Genomic DNA, 25044 nt, shown 5'->3' on the forward strand with positions numbered 1-25044 from the left:
GCACCATTTGTTAAAGAGACTGTCTTTTCCCCAATTAATGGACTTTGGGCCTTTGTCAAATATTAGCTGCTCGTAGGTGGATGAGCTTATATCTGTATTCTCAACTCAGTTCCATTGGTCTATGTATCTGTTATTGTACCAGTACCAGGCTGTCTTGACTACCGTAAAAAGGCACAGACTTTTGACTCCTTTTCTACTTATCTGAATCTTTCTTTCACCATCTTCCTCTAGAGAATTTAGTCCTGGTCCTTTTGGAGACTATGCTCAAGGGGGCAACTCCCCCCCTCCCACCACTTCCCTCCCAGGCATGCTTCTGGCTTTTACCTCTACAGGGAATGTTCTTTCACCCTCTTTATCCATTTACCAACCACCATTTGTCTTGTCAGCTTGTCATACTGTGGTAGCTTGTGTGTTGCTACAACGCTGGAAGCTATGCCACCAGTATTTAAAATATCAGCAGGAACATCCATGGTGAACAGGTTCCAATGGAGCTTCCAGACTAAGACAGGCTAGGAAGAAAGTGATCTACTTCTGAAAATTAGCCAATGCAAACCCTATGAATCACCACAGAATATTATCCAATGCAGTGCTGGAAGATGAGCCTCCTAGGTTGGAGGGTATTCAAAATACACAGTGGCTGAAACAGTAGACTCAAGCATACCAACGATCTTGAAGATGGCACAGGACCAGGCAACATTTCATTCTCTTGTACATGGGGTGCTATGAGTCGCAGCCAACTCAAAGGCAACTAACAACAACATCCATTTACCAAACTCCTACTCCTCCTTCAGGAATCAGTTCAAACGGCTCTGTCTGTAAGGCACCACCCTCAATCCCCTGCAGCTTCCTGGCTTGGTGCTATACTTGCATATGTATTACCCCCATGACATCTTTCTCAGGTTTACTGTTTGCCTCTGTCGGAAAACCCATATGGATCTTTCTACCTTTCAACCAGACCCTCTCCTTGGGCCAGCTCGACTCTTACAGCTCCCTGTAGTTGCCGTTATCCATATCTTTTGGTTTCTTCTTCCAAGCCTGGCTGTGGTTTCTCCACTTCCCTTTATTTTGTTTTTGACTCTTGAGTGAAGCACATGGGTCCTCTTATTTTAAGAGTTTCTTTGCTAAGTGCTGGGAAAACTAACATGAGCAGTGACAAACTTACTTGGATACAGTGGAGGCCCCTGGGCTGTAGATGCTGACTCCTGGTAGGGTGAAAAAGGAAGTGCAGTGGGCTTCTGACCACGGTTTTTAGTCTCTTCGGGCTGTCTTCCCTCTCACTCTGTCTTAGCAAAAGCCATGTGACCCTTTCTTCTGAAATGGCCCCTCCTCCCAGCCTGGACACAAAATCCAAGGGAAAGCTGGCTGGCTGCCCCAGAGCCTCCAGCGGGAGGTGGGTGACATCCCGTACACCAGCTTCCTGTGGAGATTCATGCCCCCTCCATCCACATGTGCCCGGAGCTGACCCAGTGCCTGGCACAGAGCGGCCGCTCGGGAGCCTGTGTGCATGACTGAGTGACTGAGTGTCCATGGGGCCCCCTTCAGCTCTGTGATGTGTGCTTTGCTGGGGGCTCTGGGCAGGACGATGGCATTCATTCCTTTGTGTTTCATGTGACAGCGGGAGTGTAGCGTAGTAGTCAAAGAGCATATGCGCTAGAACCGAAGAGATTTGAGCTTGAATTCCAATCTTCCCACTTATTACTTTACTTCCGACGATGTGACTTGTCTAAGAATGATGCCATCTACATAACTGGGAGAACGATAACACCTACCCCCAGAGGCCATAACACCTCATTCAAAAGTTACAACTCCTTGTCCAAAAGCGGTGAATTTCAGTGGTTTATTTCTAAGGCACTATGATGATATGAAGGAGCCACTGGGTGGCACGAACCGTTAAGCACTTTGCTATTAACCGAAAGGCTGGCAGTTCGAAGCCAACCAGAGGCGCCTCAGAAGTAAAGGCCTGCCATGAAAACCCCATGGAGCAGTTCTACTCTGTAACACATGGGGTCACCATGAGTTGGCATCAACTCCACAGCAACTGGTTTGGTTTTTAGATGATGATGTGATGGTTCTTAGCACCGTCTTACCATGCTTACAGGAAACAGTGGGAAAGTTAGACCATGAGACCCATAGGAAGGGCTCTGGCTCTCACCAGCCAGCCGGATGAGTGCCTCTGACTCCTGCCCAGGCCCCTCCCTCAAGCTTCCTCCTGCTGAGACTGGAGCTTCACCAAGCTCTGCCCACTTCTAAGAAGGTACCAAGGAGTACATTTGATGAGCTGTGCGAACCACTTAGCAGTGTCTGGCACCTTGTAAACACTTAGTAAATGGTGGCCAAGGATATCGGTTTGGATCCGCAACCAATGCCCATGGAAGCAGCAGTCAGGAAATCAAACAACACATTGCATTGGGCAAATGTGCTGCAAAAGACCTCTTTAAAGTGTTAAAAAAGAAAAAAGAAAAAAAGCAAAGGTATCACTTTGAGGACTAAGGTGCACTGGACCCAAGCCATGGTATTTCTAATTGCCTCATTTGTATGCGTAAGTTGGACAGTGAATAAGGAAGACTGAAGAAGAATTGATGCATTTGAATTATGGTGTTGGGGAAGAATATTGAATATACCATGGACTGCCAGAGGAAGGAACAAATCTATCTTGGAAGAGGTACAGCCAGAATGCTCCTTGCAGGCAAGGATGGCAAGACTGTGAATCACATACCTTGGACATGTTATCAGGAGGGATCAGTCCCTGGAGAAGGACATCATGCTTGGTAAAGTAGAGGGTCCGCAAAAAAGAAGAAGACCCTCAACAAGACGGATTGACGGTGTCTGCAACAATGGGCTCAAACACAGCAACGATTGTGAAGACGGCACAGGACCGGGCAGTGTTTTGTTTTATTGTACACACGGTCACTATGACTCAGAACCAACTCGACAGCATCTAACAACAACAAGGATATCGCTGTTAGTATTAGTCTAAATTCATTTCTGGGTGGTCAGAGTGAAGATCTATCTCTGGAGTAGGCACTGAGGTGAAAGAGTAGCTTAGCCTGTGGCCCCGCTCATGCGAAACTATAACATAGAAGTTAAAAGTTCAGATTCTAGAGCCTGAGAACCTAAATATGAATCCTTGCTTCATCACGTAATAGTTGTGTGATCTCGGGCCTCCATTTTTTTTTTTCTGTAAAATGGGGATAATACTAGTAAATAGCTGGCAGAGTTGTGAGAACTAAAGGAGTTAATAAATATACGTGACGCATATGGCACGGCATGGCTAGCACTCACTAAGGTCAGCTATCATTCCGCTGGAGAGACGAGGTCTTAGGAAGCTGCTGGGAGGCTCTGTGGACTGAGGATTTGGGAAAAAGGATTGAACGCAAGTGGATTGGCAGCCAGGGCTGGGGGACCATGCCCTTTAAAAATATAGGGCTTAAAGCTCTGAAATGAGCTTTTCCAGTTTTAGAGTTTCTCTGCTGTTCTTTACCAGGTAGAAGAGCTGGCCTGAGTTTGCCTAGTCCTTCTCCAGAAAGTTCAGTGTCACTCCCAGGCCTGAGGCCTGGCCATCTGTGGCCATCCCGCCAGCCCCCTGGGACTTGCCTCACCTGCTCACAGTGGCACCGGGAAGCCAGAGAGAGGTCAAGCAGTGTGGAGACAGGGAAGCAGGGGGCATCTGGGATGGCTGCAGGGGCGCAGCTTTTCTTAGCTCCGTGACTGCATAGAGCCTTGGCTTCTCAGCTCAGGGCTCACCCGGTGCACGAATTCCTCCAGGGGGTACCCTAGATAACTCCTCTGAAGCCGACCATGTTGGAGGCTTGTACCCAAACGGCTCAAGTTCTTCTGCGGGGTGAAGGGGCCCAGGCCTCCGACATTGCTTGAGATGTTGATTGCGTGTGGATTTGCTCTCGCGCTGGCGACCAGCAGAGCTACCGGCTGGAGCAGGGGAGGCCTGGGACATCGGCCGGTCTCTGGTGCAAGGGGCCATACGGGGGCTACGTGTGGGGTCTCTCTGAGCCTGACCACTCTCCATTGCTGACGGTTTCCACCTGAGCTATTTGAGGATGGTGCTTAATCCCAGGCTGTCACCGCTGCTCCTTTGTTGTCATCACCAACAAGCATTTCCAGAGCACCTGCCACATGCAGGCACCCAGGCTGGGCATTCTTAGACTCTGGCCTTGGCCAGGGTCTGGGGGGTCCAGAAATGCACTCACCATTAGCCTCAGAAAAGACAAAGAGGAAGGCAGTCCTGCAGCCCCCACAGCCTACGGTAAAGCCCCTGACCCCACATTAAGGGTTCTATTTTGAGTCCCTGTTTCTAGGGGGTTGACTGTCCTCCAGCTATGGGCAGGAGCTGAGTGCACTGTGGGTCCATGTGTACAAACCCTTCCACGTTCCACAGAAAAGTGTGTTTCCAGAGGTGTTAACCCAAGGGGATGAGGTCAGAGCCCTACTCCACCCTCGTTCCCCATTGTCTTCCCCCTTTCTAGCCCTTATCCTCTGGGGTCTCAGTTCCCCCATAGGCCCCTACAGCTAAGAGGGGTGATGAAAAGGGGCTGCTCAGAACTCCTCCTGCAACGGCTGGTGGGGACAGTCGATGTTTCCCCAGAGTGGGGGCTCTGAAATATGGCATCATGGGATGAGCTAGAAGGGTCAGGGCTGGGGTGAGCAAAAAAGGGGTTGCTGGGAGGTGCCCTGAGCAGCTGCCAAGGCAGGAGTGGAGGCACTTCAGCCAGTGAATGGCTAAGAAAGGGCTGCCTGGCCTTTCTAGGGTCCTGGGTGGTACAAATGATTTGCTCTCAGTTACTCACCTAAAGGTTAGTGATTCAAACCCACCCAGCAGAGCTGCAGAAGAAAGGCCTGGCAATCTGCTTCCATAAAGATTGAGGCCAAGAAGCAGTTCTATGGAGCCGTTCTACTCTGTGACACATGAGGTCACCAGAAGTCAGAATCCACTTGGCGTGCTGGGTTTTGCAGTGACTCTCTGGACAGCCTGGAGAGATGCTCTTGGCTGAAGCAGTAAGTCTCAGGCAAGGGGAGTCTGTCACACCCCCTAAATTGTGAGGATGGGGACTGTATCTTACGTAGCACTGGGTCCCTGGCACAGGGCTGGTATGCACCTCTATCCATGTTTGATGAAAGAAGACGTGAATGGATGAATAAGGCCCACAGGAGGATTTGCGGTAGACTGGCTTCAGAGGACAGACACCTCTTTGTACCCTCAGCCCCACACAGAGCCCAGTACTCGTAGGTCCCTACAAGTGTTGTCATTGTTGATGGGGATGACCTCTGTCCCCATCCCACTCCACCCCTGCCCCTGTCACCAGGGAACGGGGGTGGGATTGGGGGTCGCTTCCCAAAGCAGCCTGGTTCTGTCTCAGCTTCTAGGCCTCCAGGCAGGTTTCTAGGGCTTAAATGATGTGATCATTTAATTTTTCATGGAAAAGTGTAAAATGCAGTCCCATAGACCACTGGGTAAGTGCTTCATTTTACTCTGATAAACAATACTAAGATGAAAAGGAAGAGGGGGGACAGGGCCTGCCGTTGTAGCTTACACACATTTCATCAGGAACCCAGAACCATCGCAGCTTATCTCCTGTTCAAGCCCTTCTTGGCACTGGGACCTAGGTTTGAGTACTGACTCCGTGGCTTACAACCCAGTGAGGAGGCGCAGGGTGGTTAGTTCCGTCATGCCTATGAGACAACAGGTTCAGAGAGGGTAAGTAACTCCCCTAAGGTCACACAGCTAGTTGGTGGCAGGCCTGGTATTTGAACAAGGCCAGCTGCCTGCGGAGCCAACGGGCTCCCATGCACCATGGTCAGAACTTTTCCTGAACAATCCCAGTCGTCCTGACAGCCCTGGAGGGAACCTGTAGCTTTCTAGGGGTGGTATCAGTTATTAAAGGTCTGAAGCTCTGCCCAGTGAGCTGACTAAGTAGAGGACTCCTGCGTCACAGACCACCAAGGGAAGCAGGCACTGTGGCCTCCCAGGACTGCCAGCCCCAGGAACCCTACGTTCCCCAAAGGGCAACTGAACCCCGTTAAACGTCTTGTCAGGAGAATCGAGACTCTTCCTTCTTTGTGGAAAACAGTAAAGAGTTGGTGCACCATGCAGAAGGAGGCAGGAGGCTGGAGGGGGCGAGTGCCCTTGGTCTCCGCCGGCCCTGAGCCTGCTGGCGGCCCTGCCCTTCACAGCAGCCCTGTCAGGGAGCTGCCCCCCAGAAGGCCTCTGGCAGGCCCTCAGCTCCTCCCTGCCCTCCCTTGTGGACAGATGACCCTGGCAGCTGCAGTGCCTGATACCAGGAGGTCACTAGGTGACTCGGGGAAGTGAGGCCAGGGTGCCGGCCCTCTGCAGGGCTGGCTTCATGGGAGAAGCAGGCGAATGAGAAAGTGGGGGCTGGGTGGGCATGGCTGCAGGGCCAGGAAGCAGAGGTGATGAGGGGTGTGGGCACTGACAGCAGGCTCGGGAGGTGCCGCGTATTTCCCTGGTGCTTTCCTGGTAATAGAATCTTGACCAGGAGGCCACAGATCAGGCCAAGGTGAAGTGCTGCCTAGTGAGTGCAGACCCCACACCAAGGCTGTCGGATCTCCTCGGGGACTTCAGCCAGCTGAGGCCCAGGAGAAGAGTCTACCACATGCAGAGCGGGGGACCTCAGAGTCCCTGCCCCCAGCTGGGAGCCTGCAGACAGAGCCTCCAGGGGCCTCACCAAGCAGCCCTGGGGACACAGCAAGAGACTAGGTGGAGCCATCTGACTGCCTCGCCTTGCGCTTCTGGGAAGGAACTAATGCTTCTGAGTTCAACCAGTGGTATCACACGTGAGGGCTGCTGTAGTTGCCAGTCACCCCTGCTGTCCTCTCCTCTGTCCCCTCCCAGCAAGTGGCTGGGACATGAACCCTCTAAACAAAGCAGCCCTGCCCTTCCAACTCAGGCTCCCTCTCCCCTTGGGGCTGTCCTCTGGGGAGAGTGTGCAGACCCCTGCCCTGCAGCCACCTGGGGATTGCTCTGCAGAGGGGGAGAGAGATGACCTCAGGGACGGTCCGCACACGCTCACTGGGCAGCCGTGGGCTGGGGCTGCCTGCGGCACACACACGGTGTGGTCCTTGCCCTCAGCCCATTCTCATTTTCAAGGGACTTGTGGATAGACAAACAATTATTTTTCCTCCCTTCTTTTGGCAATGGAGCTGCTGAAATGTTCTCGCCTCTCTTTAATCAGATAAGACTTCCTAGAGAAAGTGGTTTATCAGAGGGCCCAAGGTAAGGAGCGGATGCTGTGTACTGCCCGTCTCAACCTGTCAAAGGGATTTCACTTGGATCTTAAGTCAGGTGACTGGACAGCACCATCATGTGGCCATAGGCCTGGGGGCGGTGGGAGGAGAGAGCTGCTTCTTGCCTCAGCCTGACAGCTAGGTTCCTGCGACATGTCACAGGTGGTTAGTCTTTCAGAGGTCATCCTTTCCATTCCCCCGCCTCCGTGCAGGGCTCTTGAAACGACCTGTGTGGGTTTCCCCTAATCCTAAAGCTTTTTTCAAGGGGAAAAAACATTGCTGCTTAGCTCTCTCATCCTGAGACCTGTGGACTTTGACTCTGTGGAAGTTCTGCATTATATCTAACCTAAATCCTTCTTGCTATAAGGGACAAACGGTAGAGTGAGGCCTAGAGACAGGAACTCGGGCCAAAATAACCTCCAGAGGTGATCAGGATGCACCAGCAGTTCTAGAAGCAAAAAGAGGTTGGCCGGGACTCCCTTTCAGATAAGCACGAAGGAGGCAGCTCTGCTATGTGCCGAGGAGCTCGGCTCAACAGAAATCCCAGCCCTGCGAGGACTCTGGGCTCCTTCTCCTTTTAAGGCAACGTCTGAGCTCTCCGGCCACACGCACAAGCTGCAGCAAGCCCCAGCCCCATTCATTCCTGGCTATTTGGAGGGAACTGGTGATTAATCAGCCCTTCCCCCCACCCCCAGCCTGTTTTTCATTAGGTTCTTTTTAAAGGGTTGGCACCTCTCCTCAGGAATAACACATGGCAGATCCAAGCCAACTAGGACCCCAGTGTGGGGGAAGTACCCCAGGAGCGAGTGGGAGTAACCCTGGGTGAGGACAAGGGAGAGAGAGCAGGACCCGGTGTCAGGGCAGAGAGAGGGTTGAAACGTGGCAAAGCATGTTGGCTGGGGGCGGGTTGAGGTTCTGACTGGGAGTCCCAGCTCTAAAGGGGGCTGGTTTGGCTGGACTGGGAGGAGGCAGTGGTGTGGGAGGTGGTGTTGGCAGCAGGGGTTCCCAGGCACCCAGAGGGCTGCGAGGCCCACCGAGGGTGGCGCCTTTGCCCCTACAGGGAAGGTCAGAGGAGGTTACTCATGGCTGCTAGTGAGATCAGAAACCGGTTTTCCTGAACTTGTTGTGTGATGTTGGTTGGTTGCAATCTCTCAGGATCTTCCATTTCCCTCTGTGTGAGGCCTGTGAGCGGCATGGGAATTCTCCAGAGGGCTGGGCATGCACAGGGGGCTGTGAGAAATCCTGCAGTTGGCACGTCTGGGGAAAGGAACGGCAAGTCGCTGGAAAGGCTGTTCCACCCAGCTCTCACCTCCAAACTCCTGACAGGGAAGGAATTTGTGATGAAACCCCAACTTTGAACTTGAAGAGGGGAAGAAGGAATTCCCTGGCCAAACTGTGAGCTGATTACTGTAAGAGTGTCCTAAAAGGGCTGAGGGGGCCCCGGGGTGGTATAAATGGTTAATGTGCTCGGCCGCTAACCAAAAGGTTTGCAGCTCAAGTCCACCCAGAGGTACCTCAGAAGAAAGGCCTGGTGATCTACTTCCAAAAACTCAGCCATTGAAAACCCTGTGGAGCACAGTTCTACCCTGACACACATGGGGTCACCATGAGTCAGAATCAACTTGACAGCAACAGGTTTAGGGAGCACTGGCGGTTCAGTGGTAGAATTCTCGCCTTCCGTGCAGGAGACCCAGGTTTGATTCCTGGCCACCACAGCTTATGCACAACCAGCACCCAGCTGTCAGTGGAGGCTTGAGTGTTGCTATGATGCTGAAGGCGTTCTAGCAGAGCTTCCCGACTAAGACAGACTAGGAAGAAAAGTCTGCTGATCAACTTCTGAAAATCAGCCATTGAAAACACTATAGATCATAAAGGTCCCATGCTGCTGTGCACGGGGTCGCCATGAGTCTAAGGACCCACTCCATAACAGCTGACAACAACAAGGAAGGGGCTAAGCTGTTAGATTTCCTCTCCTACGGCCTATTTGCGTACTCTTCTGACACTCTTCCTGTCAAAGCAAGGTACAGGATGGTCAGCTCCACTTCTGCCGCCATCCCTCAGGGGTGATCTGAAGGGTGAAATCCAGTGTCCTGGGAGCCAGTGTGCTCCAGGAGCTCCACCACCACAGCGCCAATGAGTCCCCAGGGCAGCTGGGCCCGGGGCCTAGGGCGCAGGAGGAGGGAAGGGGTACATTCCAAGGCCCCGTCTCACCAGGCCCTGTGCCCCTTGGCTGCCTGCTGTGATTCTAGCAGAAGAGCCAAGGACTTTCGCTGCTAAATAAACCCAGGGACTGGTCCCCAAAGGCATGTGTTTGTGATGCAGGTACAAGATGTTTCCATAGGACCAGCCCCCATCTCCATTCCCTCCGGGAGGGCAGGGCAGGGAATGGCTACAAGGGCCAGATAGGGAGATAGAATGCTGCTTCCCTTTCCTCTTTCCCTCTTCCCACACCTCACTGGGCACTCTTGAAAGACAGAAAACCCTCCAACACACAGGCCACAGTCTCTTTTAAAAACTCTTCAGGGACGGACATCCCAGCATTTCTTGAGGCCTGACGTGCTCTGAGGTCTCTGTCCGGTTGGACAGTTTAATAGCTAATTTTAGGGAATCCCGCTGCTCCCAAGCCAGACTTGCTCCTCTGATGGGGGTTCTCAGTATGGCTTCAGACTTCATGCTGCATTGTAGAGGAAGGGCCGGAGTCCCATGGAGATGCAGGGTGGCTCCTGCTGCATGTGGCAGCTTTGCTGACTTGGTCCCACAGCCTCCCTGCACAACTCGTCAGATCTGTGGGGTCAACACAGAGTTGCAGAATCCTAGGCCCCAGATCAGGTCAGCTGGCCCAGGGGATTCCAGGGCTGCCCACAGAGAGGTGCTTGTCCCTAGCAAAGCTTTTACTAGAAAACTCAAGACAGCATTGTGAATTCATATTCGATGTAAAGTCTGTCCTTTATTCTGTCTCCCTGACCTCCTTACGGTTAGTTCCTTTTTATTTCAATGAGACGATGATGACAGATAGTTGTTGGCTGCCCTTGAGCCAGCCCCCAACTCACGGTGACCCCATGCACAGTGGAAGAAAACGCTGCCCGGTCCTGCACCATCCCCATGATCTGTTGCAGCTTGGACCGTTTGATTCATAGGCTTTTCATTGGCTGATTGTTGGAAGTAGATCACTAGGACTTCCTTCCTAGTCTGTCTTAGTCTGGAAGCTCTGCTGAAACCTGTTCAGCATCATAGCAACACACAAGCATCCATGGACAGACGGGTGTTGGCTGAGCTTGAGGTGCATTGGCTGGGAATCGAACCCGGGTCTCCCTCCTGGAAGGTGAGAATTCTACCACTGCCCCTGACGATGGTAGGCAGAATTTATAAATACCCTGAATTAATAAAATAAAATGTTAGCAAGTCCATGTTGGTTCCCCAAACTTCTTTTCCTTGACAAATTTCTTATAAAATTCCAGTATCTGAAAACCACTGACCTAGCCCCTTGGAAGCAGGGACAGGACCAGGGTGAGGTGAGCGCGGCACTCACCTCAAGCACAAAATGGAGGGGGACACCAAAGAACTCAGTAATCAAGATGACTAATATGTTAACGCTATATTTTAAAAAGTCAAAAGGAGTAAAAAATTCCGTAATGAACCAAGTATCAAAATGTTAAATAAAGATAAGATCATATTACTGATTTTTCCTTTTGCCTCAGACTCCAGTGTGGTTCATCCTACTGGAAGGATTCCTTCTAAGTCACCCCTGACAGAGAAGGGCAATTCTGAGCCTGAGAATCTTCTGGGGAAGGAACTGCCACACCTCCTCGGGTGTTCACTTTGGTCCCTCATGATCCTGAGTCTTTGAATCTGATGTCAGCCCCTTCTCTGCGGCTGGAACCAGATGCCCTCTTATGCTGTCCTCAGTGGGGATGTCCACCTCACTCTCCCAAGCCCAGACTGTCCTTCTGAGGCTCAGGGGCAGTTATATAAGTGCTCCTCACGCTCGTCCTCATACTCATGCCTCTCCCTCTGCAGCCAGCTCTTCATGTTTATTTTTCTTTTCTGAATTCTTAGGAAAGCAAGCAAGTGGAGACCAAGACAGATGCCAAGAATGGAGAGGAAAGGGGCAGAGATGCCAGCAAAAAAACCCTGGGCCCCAGAGGGGACTCAGACCTGGGGAAGGAGCCAAAGAAGGGTGGCTTAAAGAAAAGCTTCTCAAGAGACAAAGATGGAACTGATGGCAAAGGCGGTGAGAAGCCCAAGGAGGAGAAGCTCATCAGGGGCATTGACAAGGGCCGGGTCAGGGCTGCGGTGGACAAGAAGGAGGCAGGCAAGGATGGCAGAGGAGAGGAGAGTGTCATGGCCACCAGGAAGGAAGATGAGAAGAAAGGGAGCGACAGGAACACAGGTTTGAGCAGAGACAAAGATAAGAAGAGAGAGGAGATGAAGGGGATAACCAAGCAAGAGGATAATGTGAAGGTGAAAGGGGAGAGTAGGAACACAGACACCAAAAAAGAGGATGAGAAGGTGAAAAGAGGAAGTGGGGAGACGGATATGAAGAAAAAGGGTGAGAAAGTCAAGAAGAACGAGTCCCAAAATGAAAAGGAGCCCAAGGAAGAGAGCAAGACCAAAGCACAAGAGGGAAGCAGTTCAGAGAAACATGCCCCCAGCGACCCCACCAAGCCCTCTGAAGGATCTGCCAAGGTGGAGGAGGAAGCAGCTCCCAGCATATTTGATGAGCCTCTGGAGAAGGTGAAGAACAATGACCCGGAGATGACTGAGGTGAATGTCAACAACTCAGACTGCATCACAAATGAGATCTTGGTCCGGTTTACCGAGGCTCTGGAATTCAACACTGTGGTCAAGGTGTTTGCCCTGGCCAACACACGAGCTGATGACCACGTGGCCTTTGCCATCGCCATCATGCTCAAAGCCAACAAGACCATCACCAGCCTCAACCTGGACTCCAACCACATCACAGGCAAAGGCATCCTGGCCATCTTCCGGGCCCTCCTCCAGAACAACACGCTGACCGAGCTCCGCTTCCACAACCAGCGACACATCTGCGGCGGCAAGACAGAGATGGAGATCGCCAAGCTGCTCAAGGAGAACACCACACTGCTCAAGCTAGGCTACCATTTTGAGCTGGCTGGACCCCGAATGACCGTCACCAACCTGCTCAGCCGCAACATGGACAAGCAGCGACAAAAACGGCTACAGGAGCAAAGGCAGGCACAGGAGGCCAGCGGACAGAAGAAAGATCTGCTGGAGGTGCCCAAGGTGGGCACTCCGGCCAAGGGCTCCCCCAAGCCCTCACCCCAACCATCTCCAAAGTCCTCTCCAAAGAACTCGCCTAAGAAGGGGAGTGCTCCAGCTGCCCCACCCCCACCTCCACCTCCCTTGGCCCCCCCCCTTATCATGGAGAACCTGAAGAACTCACTGTCACCAGCTACCCAGAGGAAGATGGGAGACAAAGTCCTCCCTGCCCAGGAGAAGAACTCCCGTGACCAGCTACTGGCCGCCATCCGCTCTAGCAACCTCAAGCAGCTCAAGAAGTTAAGTAGTTGTGGGCATGGGCCAACAGGGCTGGGGCTGGGCAGGGGCTTGGAGGAGAGGGCAGGGTTGCAAGGGGGAGGGATGCAGAGGGAGCTCACATCAGGATGCAGGCAATAACAGACTCCCAGGGTTGACAGAGGACTTCAGGCCATCTCATCCATCCTTCTGCCTTCAGGCAGGTGCACTATATCTCCCTTCAAGGTGAGACTTTGTCCTTACTTTAAGGAGCTTCCTTCAGCATCTCTCTCCACACATCTCACTCCTCCATCCTGCAGTTAAACCTGTTTGTCCTAGAGACGGAGAAGCAACTTCTACATAGCAGTTCTGCCTCAGGCCCTTCCTTTAAGTCTTCTCTTCCTCACCATAATCTTTGTTTTACTTGATTCTCTCTCAGGACAAGCCAAGTTCTACAGGTCAGTTTATCCCAAAGGCCTTTGGGAGATTTGCTCCCTGGGAGAGGTCTCCCTTTGACTAACCAGTGCCATGGACACATGAGCCACTCCTGGAAGCCCTGCTTCTCAAAGCCCCACCTCCCTGGAAGCCCTGCCTAGGTGGCAAAGTCCATGGCCATCTGCCTATCTGACTGGATGGTGGCAGCTGACCCTACCGCCACAACATCATTTGGGACTAGATACCATGAGAGAAAGGACAATCTCAATTGTAATTCCAGTGGTCATTTGATGATATCCAATTTTTATAGAAAAGAAAAAATGTTCCTCTGTGTCAACATCTCATTTATTAACTCCACAGACATATATTGAGGTATTTAGTGTATGGTCCTTCCAGAAGGGAAGTAGGTGAGATGAATTTCAGAGGCCCCTGCCGAGTTCCCTTCTCTAACCTGTCCCTGCTTTACTCCCACAGGTGGAAGTGCCCAAACTGCTTCAGTAGGACCAGGCTGCCGGGCCTCACCTCCCAGGGCTACACAGACCCCGCCTGCCCCACCCCTGACTGACCTGCTGTGGATGTCCCTATTCTGCCACGGGAGAGCTTGCCACCTGGGCCACGCTCAAGAAAGGATGCCTTATTTCCTCTCACTTTCCTTTTCTTGTCTCTGAGGCTCTCCAAAAATTTCTCTTTTACTTGGAGCTGAGGCTTCTGGACAAGAGTCCTTTAAGCATGTCACTGAGAAGATGGCACTGACCTGGGCCCATGTAGCTGGCAAGCCGTGGAAGTTCTGTGATCCAGGAAAGATGGCCCGCGGGGACCACATCACCACCCCAGCCCCATTGCCCTCCAGGGCCAGGATTCAGGCCTCTGAGGAGCCCTTGGGGCAAACCTGCTGGGCAGTGGAACTCTGTGTGAGTCAATGGCAGAGGAATTGGGAGGGCATGGGGCCTCAGAGGGAAGTGAGGAAGGCTGAGGATACCCCCAACCCTTCCCTCTGTGAGCCCAGGCTAAGCAGAGGACATGGCAGGGGCATTTGCCCTGGATGGACAGTGCCTGGTGGGGAATGGGCTCCAGAGGGGAGGAGAGGGACAGACAGCAGCTGGACCTGAAGGTTTGATGCCAAAGCAGACATTTTCCTCACACCCATCTGCTGTTGTATAAATAGCTGTGTATCTGTTTTTCCATAAGATTTTGATAATATATACAAACCTTAGCTGTGAATGGCTACAGCCACCTCTGTACTGCACCCAGGGCCCTGATGCTCACCCTTGCTGCCTGGAGTCACCAGCTGGAGCCACTGTCAGGGGGGACGAGGCAGAGTGGAACACAGAGCCTGAGATGGCTATATTAGGCATGTTCAGGGGATGCTCAGTCCATGACTCTTCCTAACTGTGGGCTCGGGGCCAGCTCCCCACAGCAATCACAAGCCCAGGAAGGCAGCCATCTCTGAGCAGGCAGAGAAGTGGAGTGACCATTTGGGGAGCAGCACCCACAAGAGTATGGCCCAACCACCCCCAGCCCTTCCTCTACTCACCAAGTTCACTCCCTGCCCAAGCTGCAGGCCTCCCTGCTAACTTGATGGTGCCATCAAAGGCATCTTTCTGATTTCTGTTGGCTCATAGTTGCTGGCCCCCTTGGCACTGCGGAACTGCCACCTTGGACCCGGGCCACTCGTAGGTTTTTCTGTTTCCAGGTCTTGCTTCAATGACAGGGAGCACGACAGTTTCAACATCTTTGCGGTGGGAGTGAGGGTGGGGAGTGCCCCTGCTAGGAAGCAGGATGGCTGTGCTAGGGCAGGCTGGGCCTCCGAGCAAAGAGCTCAGATCCCAAGATTCACCTACCACCACTCCCCTCCACCACTTTCCTCTCCTCCACTAACCTAAACAAGGGCTGGGCCCACGATGGGGGAGACAATTGCTGGCTCCCAGACCTCAGAGGGTTTTAGCTAGCTCTAGCACAATAGTTATGCTCTCAGCTGCTAACCAAAATGTTGGTGGTTCAAACCCACCCAGTGGAGAAAAATCTGGCAACCTGCTCCCGTAAAGATTACAGCCAAGAAAACCCTATAAGGCAGTTCTACTCCATCACATGGGGTCACTATGAGTCAAAATCAACTTAAATGGCACTTAACAACAACAAGCCCAGCCAGAGCTTCCATTTACCCTTTGCCTACCAGGCGCGCTAGGCACTAGCTAGAAGCTGTGAGTACTTAGGCTAATCCTGACAACTCCGTGAGGTGGATACCAACAGAACCCTCCTTTGCAGATGAAGTTCAGCCCAGAGAGGTGAACTGTGATCAGGCAGCCACTAAAAGGCAGAGCTCAGGTCTTCAGCCCCTTGAGTTGCTTCAGGTAACAGGTCCCCTTCCTGAAATCAGACTGGCGACAGTGCCCCTGGAAAGCAGTGGAAGCTGAACCAAACCAGATCAACCGGTTTCCAGATCTTAAAGCCCCAATACAGCCTGTCACCTTAGGAAGCCCTTTCTACCAAACTTAAGACAAAATTTAGCCAGAGAGAAAAACACCCCTTCTATCCCCAAGGGATGCAGCTGCCTCCTTCCTCCACTCTCCCGGCGGGTACTGCCCCGGCCGGGGGGTGTTGCCATTCCTCTGGTGCATTTGAACCTGATTTGACCAGGATAAACACTTTTCTGTGTGGGGAGCAGGGCCACGGAAAGGCTGCCTCACCGCCAGAAGACGCTAAACAGAGGCAGGGAGGGCGTCTGGGTCGTGGGAGCGCAGCGCCCCCTGGGGACAGACCGAGTCCCAAGTTCTCCCGCTTTCCCAGGGCTCCCGAGCTGCGTGGGTGGCCCGAGGAAGCTACGGGAGTTGGGGGTGGGGCGGTCCCCAGCCCGCAGGACCCCGAGGACACCCAGTCAGCTGTCTCCCATTCCGCCCCGCATGTGGCCTGAAGCGGAGTGCCAGCCCCACCCTACTTACTACTGGGCTGCTTGGGGGCGCCTTGGATCCGCAAAGGAGGGGGCTAGATCCAGAACGGCCACGTGTGCTCGTGACCTGCATAACTGAGGGAAAGGCGCCCACACTAGTGGATGCATGACCACGTTGCTGCCGGGCTATGCACCCACCGCCGTCCACCTTCCCCACGCCCTGGCAGTCATCCGTCTGCCCGGCTTTCCTTCGTAAAGCCCAGCAGTGAGAGGTGGCAAGGAGAGCGGAAAGGTCTATTCGCCTCCCACACGCTCCTTCTACAGGGAAGAAAATGTGGTTTCAAGAGGGCAAATGGTTTGTTCAAGGTGATGAATCTGGACTCAGATCTAGGTCTCTTACCTCCCGGTCCGTCCTACCTAACTGGGCGAAGCGACAGTCTGACCTCTGCAGCCTCCGCCTGCAGCCCCCGCCCGGGCTACCTCTGCGCTGCCCCACCCAGCCGTCCCTCTTCACTCCCAGGGGTCACCTTCGCTGTCTCCCGCCCCCTAACGAGGGGCGGCTTCGCTTCCTGCTCTCCCAGCGGGCGGGGCCAGCCTACGCCCAATGCATCTCAGGTTTCCCGTTTAGCCGTCCACATCCCTGCTGAAAAAGCGCCCTTCCCCCACCACCTTCCCAGCGCTCTGGGGACACGAGAGGGCTAGGATCTAGTGCCTGGCGATAACCGATAGCCGTGGGCGAGATGGCTGGAGCCCGGGGCTGCTGAGGCCACGCCCGACTTACCGTCGCAAGAGCCTGGGGTGCGGGGAATGGAGGGGCTGCAGGTTAGGCGCTGAGAGTCGGGACCTTGGGCCGTTTCAAGAGGCATAAGATGTGGCGGCAGGGCACCCACCGAGCCGCTTCTGGACCATCAAGATCGCAGGTCACCGCCTGGAGTGCCCTGTGTGCTGTCACCCACTCCGTGTCCCCTCCCCACTCACTGCCAGGGCGGAACGCCTTCCCTCGGCTTCCTGGTCCTGCCCCCTACCCCCTTCCTAATCCCACCACCCCCGCCCTACCTCTCACTCCTTCCCTGAGCCCTCTCTCCGTGGCTCTTCCTCTCCAATCTCCTCCTGACTCCCCTTTCCCTCCAGGTGTCTCTCTCCCCTTCCTTGCTAACCTTTCCCGTGACCCCAATGTATTTCCTTGTATCTCTGCCCTGGCTGTCTCCCTGCACCAGAACTCTTACAATCCCCCCATGAGCTCTGCCTGCCTCCCACCCCCATGCCTGGGCAGGCCCCAACAATGCAGTTCACTTGTTTGTGTAAAAACCATCCCTTTCCTCCATCTAGGCCTCTCAGACCCTCCCCCAGGATGCTCAATGTCCCGCCTCAGTCCAGGAAAACCCCATTTACCCAAGTGGGCTCCCCTAATCCTTGAGGGCCACTGTCCCCTCATACCCTGCACACCTGCCTGCCCTTGTAGGGTGCCTGATTGCCTTTTGAGGAGTTCTGGTTAAGGAACAAGGTGACCCGAAGGGGCAGTTACAGCTCTGTACTCCCCTTGGTCCTGCTGCATCATCCATGTGCCCCCAGTGATGAGCCAATGGGAGTAGAGTCAGAGGAGATTACAGTGCTTTGGGAGGGATTTGGGAGTGCTGCCCATCTAAAGAACTCCAGAGCTTTTGTGCTCAGAGCAAATGAAAGCCCCCACTTTCTCACGGTTTCCCCCTTTTCTTAGAATTTTCTTGTTTTCGGTGCTTTGCAGTGTTAATTGACTGGAAATATCAGAAGGGGTCCAGCCAGCAGCTATGACTGGGGTAAACCTGCCTCCCACCCCAGACTACAAAGCAATTTTTAATTGGCCCCAGGTTTTTGATACAAGGATAATCAATTTTGACTGTTATGGCCTTGGAGTCCTGGTGTCGCAGTGGTTAAGAGCTCAGCTGCTAACCAGAAGGTCAGCAGTTCGAATCCACCAGCTGCTCTTTGGAAACCCTACGGGGCAGTTCTCCTCTGGCCTATAGGGTCACTAAGAGTCAGAATTGACTTGATGGCAATGGGTTTGGTTTTGGGTTTTTTGGCCATGGCCTTGCATAAATTTACACACTCATTTCTCAGGGAAACTTAGAAACAACCTGCAAATCTCCACTTCCCAGCTTCAGGAGAGAGAAGACTGGGCTCCAAACCTGGAGATGACTTGGTGACCCTCTCTCCTGGAGTGTGAAGAACAGGACTTGAGCCAGAACACTCTTGGAGCCCCAGCTTCTCCCCATTCTCGAAGAGAAGGTAGATGCAAAGCTGTGGACCCAACTCTGTCCCCATCAACCTCAGCTATCCCTCCCTGTCTGGATGTCACTGGGAAGGAAGGGACAGAGTCAAGGCCCCAGCTCTGCCTGTGGGGGGAATCTCTGACCCTGGCCCTGAAGCAGCTGGCCCAGGAGCTCCTGCCTTCAGGGCAGCGTGAGCAGAGCCTCCTGAGATTGTGGGGGGTGGAAGAGGGCCCTCGGGGAATGGTCAGCACACCAGCCGATTCAGAACCCAGCTGGAAGAGGCTGCAGAAGTCCAGAGGCCTGAGGAAGAAATCTGAGGGGGCAGGGCAGGGGAGTGGGGCCCAAGGCTAAGGAAGGCCAGGAAAGGAGGTTGGCGCAGGAGGAGGGGCTCGTGGAAAGGAGGAGACCGTGGGCTGGTGGTGCCTTTGCCAAGCTGAGCTGGCACTTGTCCCACTTAAATGAAAAACTATAAAACTTCCCTCCCTGGATCTATCACCAGATAGCTCCTGAGAGCACAAAAAGCGTCCCAGGGAGCAAGGCAAGGGAAGAGGTTCTAGTTAGATGCCCAGGCAGTGCCTCCTCCCAGATTGCCTCTTCTTGGCAGAATTTGTGGGAGAAGGGGGAGGACAGAGTCGTGTCCTTGCTGCCTGACCCAGTGGGGGGCACTGAGGTGGGTCTAGGGGACCTGATGTCTTAGGGTCCCCTGGGGATCCAAGGCAGCTGATAGAAGCACCTTGTCTTGCATCAGTCTCTGAGTGGCACACCAGTTTCCTAGTTCTAGGACTCCTGATCCGGAAACTAACAGGACTAACAGTTTCATCTACAGTACATTTCACCCACGTGACATTCCTCTGGGTAAGTATTATCTCCATTCTATAGAGGAGGAAACTGAGGCTTAGCGACCTCCAGAGACATGCCTGAGGTCAGACAATGGGAGAGCCCAAATTCAAATCTAAATGTACCTGAATGAGGTCCCTGAGTGCTGCAAATGGTTTGCGCTTGACTACTACAAGGTTTGCAATTTAAACCCACCCAGCGGCACTGCAGAAGGAAGGCCTGGTGATGTGCTTCAGTAAAGATTATAGCCAAGAAAACCCTAAGGAGCACAGTTCTACTTTGTAACACATGGGATCGCCATGAGTTGGAATCAACCCAACAGCAATGGGTTTGTTTTCGCTGTTGGCACCTGAATGAGGGAGGTGCCTTTGTACAGGTGGTAGTGCCTTAGATGGTCAAGGAGACCTGACCCCTAGTGGGAAATATCGGTAATGCAAATGAGCACGTTCTTCCCAGCTGTGGCAAAATAATCCACCTCGGCCAGGGGTGGTTGTGCCTGTGAATGTGGTTAGGATGGTGCTGTGCCCCCAGCCTGCTGCCTGCCCTCCTCGCCTGCTTTTGGGACATGGAGGCACGGCAGTCTGGCCCAGGTGAAGGCAGTGCTGCTAGGTGTGGACGGGCCCAGTGATAGACGGATGTGAGTTACAACTTTACATTTTAATCCAGCAGGCCAGAGCCCTGGCCAGCGGGGCAGCCAGAGAGGAGGGCTACTGATGACTGCTGATGGAGCTCCCCCATGCCCCCGTCCCATCCCAGAGTGGGCGAGCAGGAGAGGCCCAGCCTTCCTGGCTGGGATCCTGGGAGTAGAGGGGCTATTTGAAAGCAGGGGCTGTGACCCAGGCAGTCATCTCCCTCTCTTGCTCCCCAATAAAAATAAGTCCACCAATCCCAAGCCCTCCCACCCACCCCTCAATCCCGGCCCCATTCCAGCTCAGTTCCTGTTCCACTTCCCTGGGGCTCTGTCCCCAGTGGGACCCAGGGCTTGGCTTGGTCTGGGGCCCGATGACTAGAGGACCCCTGCCCACCCCAGGGTTAGACGCAGGCACAGGATGGGGCATCTTCCAAGGCTGGCGTCACTGAAGGGGCAGTGGAGACACAGCTGGTTCCTCAGGCTGCGGGATAGGAGGGCTGCGGTGGCATATAGGGGGGAGGAGCTGAAAGCCAAGGAACCAGAGCGAGGGTCAGTGGTGGGACGGGAGGACAGGAAACACCCCTTGCCTCCCCCCACACCACACCCCTGGCATGGAGGATCCATGGGGAAGAGCTGGCCCGAAGGTTTCCACTCGAGGTGGGGTGATAGAGGGTCAGGGGAGGTCCCGGGGGGTGAAGGGAAGAAGGCAGGAGCACGGGGCTCCAGATTGCTTACTTACCTGCAGGATTGTAGAGAGGGGGCCCGGCCGAGTAGAACGGATACTGCGGAGCAGAACCACTAGGCGGGTACACGAAGCCAGGCTGTGAGGGTGCAGGGCCAGCTTTGGGGTCCTGGGGGTATGGGTACACTGGCTGCCCTGGGATGCCTGTCATCGGAATCTCCTGGCCTAGGTGGGGGACAAGGATGAGCACTCAGAGCTCTACCTCCTATGGGAAGCACCTCCCTCTGCCCAGGAAACCAAGGTAAGCACCCTGGGCTGCTGCCCTCCAGCCAGCTCCAGGCTGATCACCTGCTGCCTCTGCCTCCCGGTTCCTGCTTGGCAGAGTTTGGCAGGGAGCTGTGCAGGTGACCCCGGCAGGTTTCAGGGACCTCATGGGCAAGAGAGCACAGCCTGGGGAATGCCCCACTTGGGCAAGAAGGCTGCAGCTCCAGGGCCTGGTACCTTGTGATCCAGCAGAGCTGCCACCAGGGGGTCCTCCCTCAGCCCTTCTCTCCCACACTGACCCCCCCACATGGTGTCACAGTCCCTGTGCGCCACCAGGTTTGGGCCTATATGTCAACACACAGGCACACATTCTATTGCACACTGGAGCACACTCAATTACTTCACTGCCATAGACCCCTGGTTCCCTGGGTGGCGCAAATGATTAAGTGCTCAATTACTAGTCAAAAGGCTGGCAGTTTGAATCCACCCAGAAGAGCCTTGGAAGACAGGCCTGGCAATCTGCTTCCAAAAGGTCACAGCCTTGAAAACTCTATGGAGTAGTTTTACTCTGCACACATGGGGCAGCCATGAGTTAGAAGCGACCAGATGGCAACTAGCAATAACAGCCATAGACCCCACGTGATGTACTTACTAAGAGCCTTGTGCAAGCAGAGACCCACTGCATATAAATGCTCGCAGGCTACTGTGGAAGACTGCCCCCCCAGTGCACACTGAATATTCATGTGCACGCACATACTTGTACACACAGTCCAATAGTCAGACATGCCCCTGGGGACATTCTAATATTCATGGGCCTATAGGTATACTTCTAAGTTCACATGTTGGGAAGTGTGTGCATACAGAAGCACGCACTACTACAGAATTCACACATTCTGGAACTCTCTGGTGCCCACCATGAGGCTCAGCCCAGCCCATCTCAGGCCCATCTTGCCCAGTACTGTGTGTACCTTCAAATGGGCTCCGCAGCTGCTGGCGCCGGCGGTACAGGTAGCAACAGGAACAGAGGAAGCAGCAGATGGTGGTGGCAACCACAGCAACAAAGAGGATCACGGCTGAAGCGATGCCTGCTATGGTCTTGGGACTTTAGACAAAGAACAGGTCCTCTCACCTTCTGACACTCATAGGAGGGCGTCCTCATTATGAACCATAACACTGTGCTCCAACTCGTCGTGGCCAGCAGGGGGCCACAGCATGCTGGGATTTGGAGTTCCTTGTGGGGCTCTGCCCAGTGGCTGGGCCTGCGGAGGAGATCTTAGGGGACCTCCACTTCCCAGAAGGCTCTGCTGCCTGACTGGCTAATGTGAGGCATTGCGGGATTTGTAGTGCCCCCCCTTCCCTAATTGCTCCTACATCTTCAACTTCATTGATTAGACTTACAGCATGTTAGCACTGGGAGGAGCCTTAGAAATTAATAGAGAGCCATCTTTTTTAAACCCCAATTCAATCATATAGTTATTAGCAGTCCCCTTCAAAAAGAAGTTTGAAAACCACTAATTTTGTCAGCTTCCTCATTTTATGAGGAGGAAACAATGACCCACAGAAGGGACAGTACTGGAGATGATCACACAGTAAGAAGTGGAGCTGGTTATCAAACCCAACTCTCTCGCCTTCTTTCCAGAGCTTTTTCCACAAAGCTACACTGCAGTCTAGGTGCTAACCCTGTCCCCTCCTTCCAAAGGACAAGAGAAAGGGGAGGGCTCTAGAAGGAACCTGAAAGCACTTAGACCAGCCCAAGCCTATGGTGGGACTTCAAGCCCCAGCATTAACCATCCAGCTTCTCTCATCAAGCTAAAGTGCTGGGTTTCAGCTAGGAATGTGGAGGTGGACCATGGAGAGAAGGCGGGGGCTGGGAAGGAGGAAAGCATGGCCCAGGGAGGCCTCCTGAGAAGAGGAAATGGAGAAAGGGGTGTGGGTGAGGATGCAGGAGCCCACCTGAAGGCCAGGCAGTGCTTCTGCTGCCTCTCTGTGATGAGCAAGGTCAGGTCACTGCAGCAGTACCGCTGGTAGCAGGTCCCGCAACAGAAGGTGAAGAACTCGCAGTCAAACCCTGGATGCCAGGAGCCATTCCGGTCCAGGTACCACAAGCAGTCCTCGCCAGCCAGCGCTGTGGACAGGAGGGGGGTGTCCAGTGGTCGCCAGATCAGTTCATCTCCAGCTGCCCCTAGCCTCACTCTCCCGTGGGCCCCAGCCCGCTGGCTCCTAGACTCTGGGAGCTGTCTTCTGCTCTCCACCTTGAGGATCTCAGCTCCCAGAGGCCTCTCCCTAGACCTGACCCCGTGCCCAGAGGTCAGCTTCCCATGGCCCAATCCCAGGCCCCTCTCCCCTTCCGTTCCCTGCTGACCCCGCAGCATCCAGGGCGAGCGCCGCATCACCAGGGCCTCCGGAGAGCCCCGCGCCGAGACCCCTCTTGTACCCTACCCCCGCCAGCCTCGCTCCCCATCCCCTTACCGAGGGGAGCCCCCAGCACCAAGAAGGCGGCTGCAGCGAGCGGCGCGGCCCGGCAGAGCCCCGCGGGGGGCATGGTGGGGGTTGGGCGGCCGGGCCCAGGCCGTCCGGAGAAGGGACGGCTGGACCAAGCCGGCCAGTAGGAGCTGCGGCTGGGCCCAGCGCCGCCAGACTCGGGCTCGTCGCCCCCCTCCTCTGGGGGCGGGACTAAGCGCCCGGCCAGCGATAACCCTGCCCGCGCCACGCCGCGCACCGCCCAGGGATCCACCCACCGGCGACGCCCACCCAGCCGGGTCTCCGGAGCTGGGTCCCCCTCACCCAGCCCGACAGTGCCCTCTCTCCCTGTCACCGACTCCACGGCAGCTTCTCCCGTCGGTGCCACTGTAGGCAGCGCGGGCCACCCCGCTCCCCCTTCCCCGCGTGGGCTCCATATCTCGGACCCCAGGAGACCTGGTCCTCGTGTCGTCTCCGAATGCTTAGGCACATGGGCCAACCCTGGAGGAGCCCAAAAGGACCTTCCCCTCTGCTCCAGTGTCCAGCCCGGGACGTCCTGCGGAGCGGGGGGAGGGAGGAAAGGGGAGCGGCTGGGAGTCACCCCGCCCCCACTCCCAGAACACAGGCGCCCTTTGAGAGGCAGCTCAGAGCGGCTTTGTCCCCAGCCTTGCCCACAGGCCTGGCCCTGCCAGCTGCACTGGCTTCCTGAGATAGACCCTTCCCCCTTTGAGTGTTCAAGGCTGGCACTCACCAGCCCATGGCCCCACAGCAAGGATAGCAGGACACTGGGGCTACCTGGGTTCCATCCAGTCACCCTTCCCAGTGACACCTTTTTCTGCCCCCACCAGGAGAACTTCTTCAAAGAGCAATCCTGAAGAAATACTCCATTAGTCATGAGAGCAAAAGTTAATTACAAGTGGAGACAGTGTTTTAGGGTCAAGGGAGTCAATCAATCCACTTGCATGTTTATATGTGCACCCACTGAGTGCCAGTGACTATACCCCATGCTACATGAAGTACCCTGACTGGGAACTGAAAATCAAATTAGAAAGGAAATCAAAAGCCTAACTTAATTCCCAGCCAAGGTGCAACCTGTTACAAAGCACTTTCACATCTATGTTATTTGAGGCTCTCCACAAGCCCATGAGCTAAGCAAGGCTGGCAGGTGCTATTATCAATCCCATTTTACAGATAGAGGAACTAGGACTCAAGGAAGTTAAAGGACTTTGTCAGGTCACACAGCCAGTAAATGGCAGAGGCAACATTAGGACCCAAGTTTTCTAAATCTGTGCAGAGCCCCCTCAACAGTAGTAGGTGCAATGAGTGTTTCTGGTGTTCTTGGCTGAGGGAACCAGCCAGGGCACAGAAGGCCCAGCAGAATCCAAATAGGTTGGAGGAGGGCGGCCAAAAGAGGAGTGGCGCCATCCTGGGCCCCATGTGGGCATTGGCCCACCCACGCAGGAGAACTGGAGTAAGAAGAGGACAGGCTCCTGTCCCAGGAAGTTGCTGGTGGTCTGATGGGTTGGTGAGAGTATGTACTCACATGGGACACAGTCATAAATGCAGCAGCAGGGGGACAAAGAGAGACATCTCTCAATTTACCACCACCTACACACTGTGTCCATTCCCATCTATTTCCTGTTTCCCAGACCACAAGCTCCATGAATGCCCAGACCATGTGGCTGTGTTCACTGTGGTCCCCAGACCTAGAAGTAGGTGCTCAATCACTGTTGGTCGACTTGGATGAAAGGCTGTTCAAGGCTGGCCCTCCTATGTGTACTTTTAACCCTATCTGGTCTAAAAAGCAAACCAAACATGTTGCCATCGATTCTGACTCATAGTGACCCGA

General features: G+C 54.2%; 2 protein-coding genes across 2 annotated transcripts in view; one reads left to right on the forward strand and one right to left on the reverse strand.

The window, feature by feature from the left end:
* Nucleotides 1-13750, forward strand: part of LMOD1 (leiomodin 1) — a 47151-nt gene extending 33401 nt beyond the window's left edge. The window contains exons 2-3 of the mRNA XM_004375355.1: nucleotides 11314-12794; nucleotides 13660-13750. Coding sequence (XP_004375412.1) covers nucleotides 11314-12794; nucleotides 13660-13750 — 1572 coding nt within the window. The remainder of the gene's footprint in view (nucleotides 1-11313; nucleotides 12795-13659) is intronic.
* A 6056-nt stretch (nucleotides 13751-19806) lies between these two features.
* SHISA4 (shisa family member 4) lies at nucleotides 19807-23585 on the reverse strand. Its single transcript, XM_004375293.1, has 5 exons — nucleotides 23205-23585; nucleotides 22689-22860; nucleotides 21704-21837; nucleotides 20529-20696; nucleotides 19807-20312 (listed from the first exon to the last, which is right to left on the reverse strand). The coding sequence occupies exons 1-5, from the start codon at nucleotides 23275-23277 to the stop codon at nucleotides 20266-20268; spliced, it is 594 nt and encodes a 197-aa protein (XP_004375350.1). The 5' UTR covers nucleotides 23278-23585; the 3' UTR covers nucleotides 19807-20265.
* Nucleotides 23586-25044: the final 1459 nt, after the last annotated feature.

This window comes from Trichechus manatus, unplaced genomic scaffold (assembly GCF_000243295.1).
Source record: "Trichechus manatus latirostris isolate Lorelei unplaced genomic scaffold, TriManLat1.0 scaffold00035, whole genome shotgun sequence".
Taxonomy (NCBI): domain Eukaryota; kingdom Metazoa; phylum Chordata; class Mammalia; order Sirenia; family Trichechidae; genus Trichechus; species Trichechus manatus.

What these genes read in the sequence shown, in the direction of transcription:
- SHISA4 (XM_004375293.1), bottom strand. Translation starts at nt 23,277, where the DNA reads ATGCCCCCCGCGGGGCTCTGCCGGGCCGCGCCGCTCGCTGCAGCCGCC. An exon ending in AAGCACTGCCTGGCCTTCAG is followed by an intron (nt 21,838 to 22,688) that starts GTGGGCTCCTGC and finishes CTTTGTCTAAAG; the next exon opens with TCCCAAGACCATAGCAGGCA. An exon ending in GCTGCGGAGCCCATTTGAAG is followed by an intron (nt 20,697 to 21,703) that starts GTACACACAGTA and finishes TCCCCCACCTAG; the next exon opens with GCCAGGAGATTCCGATGACA.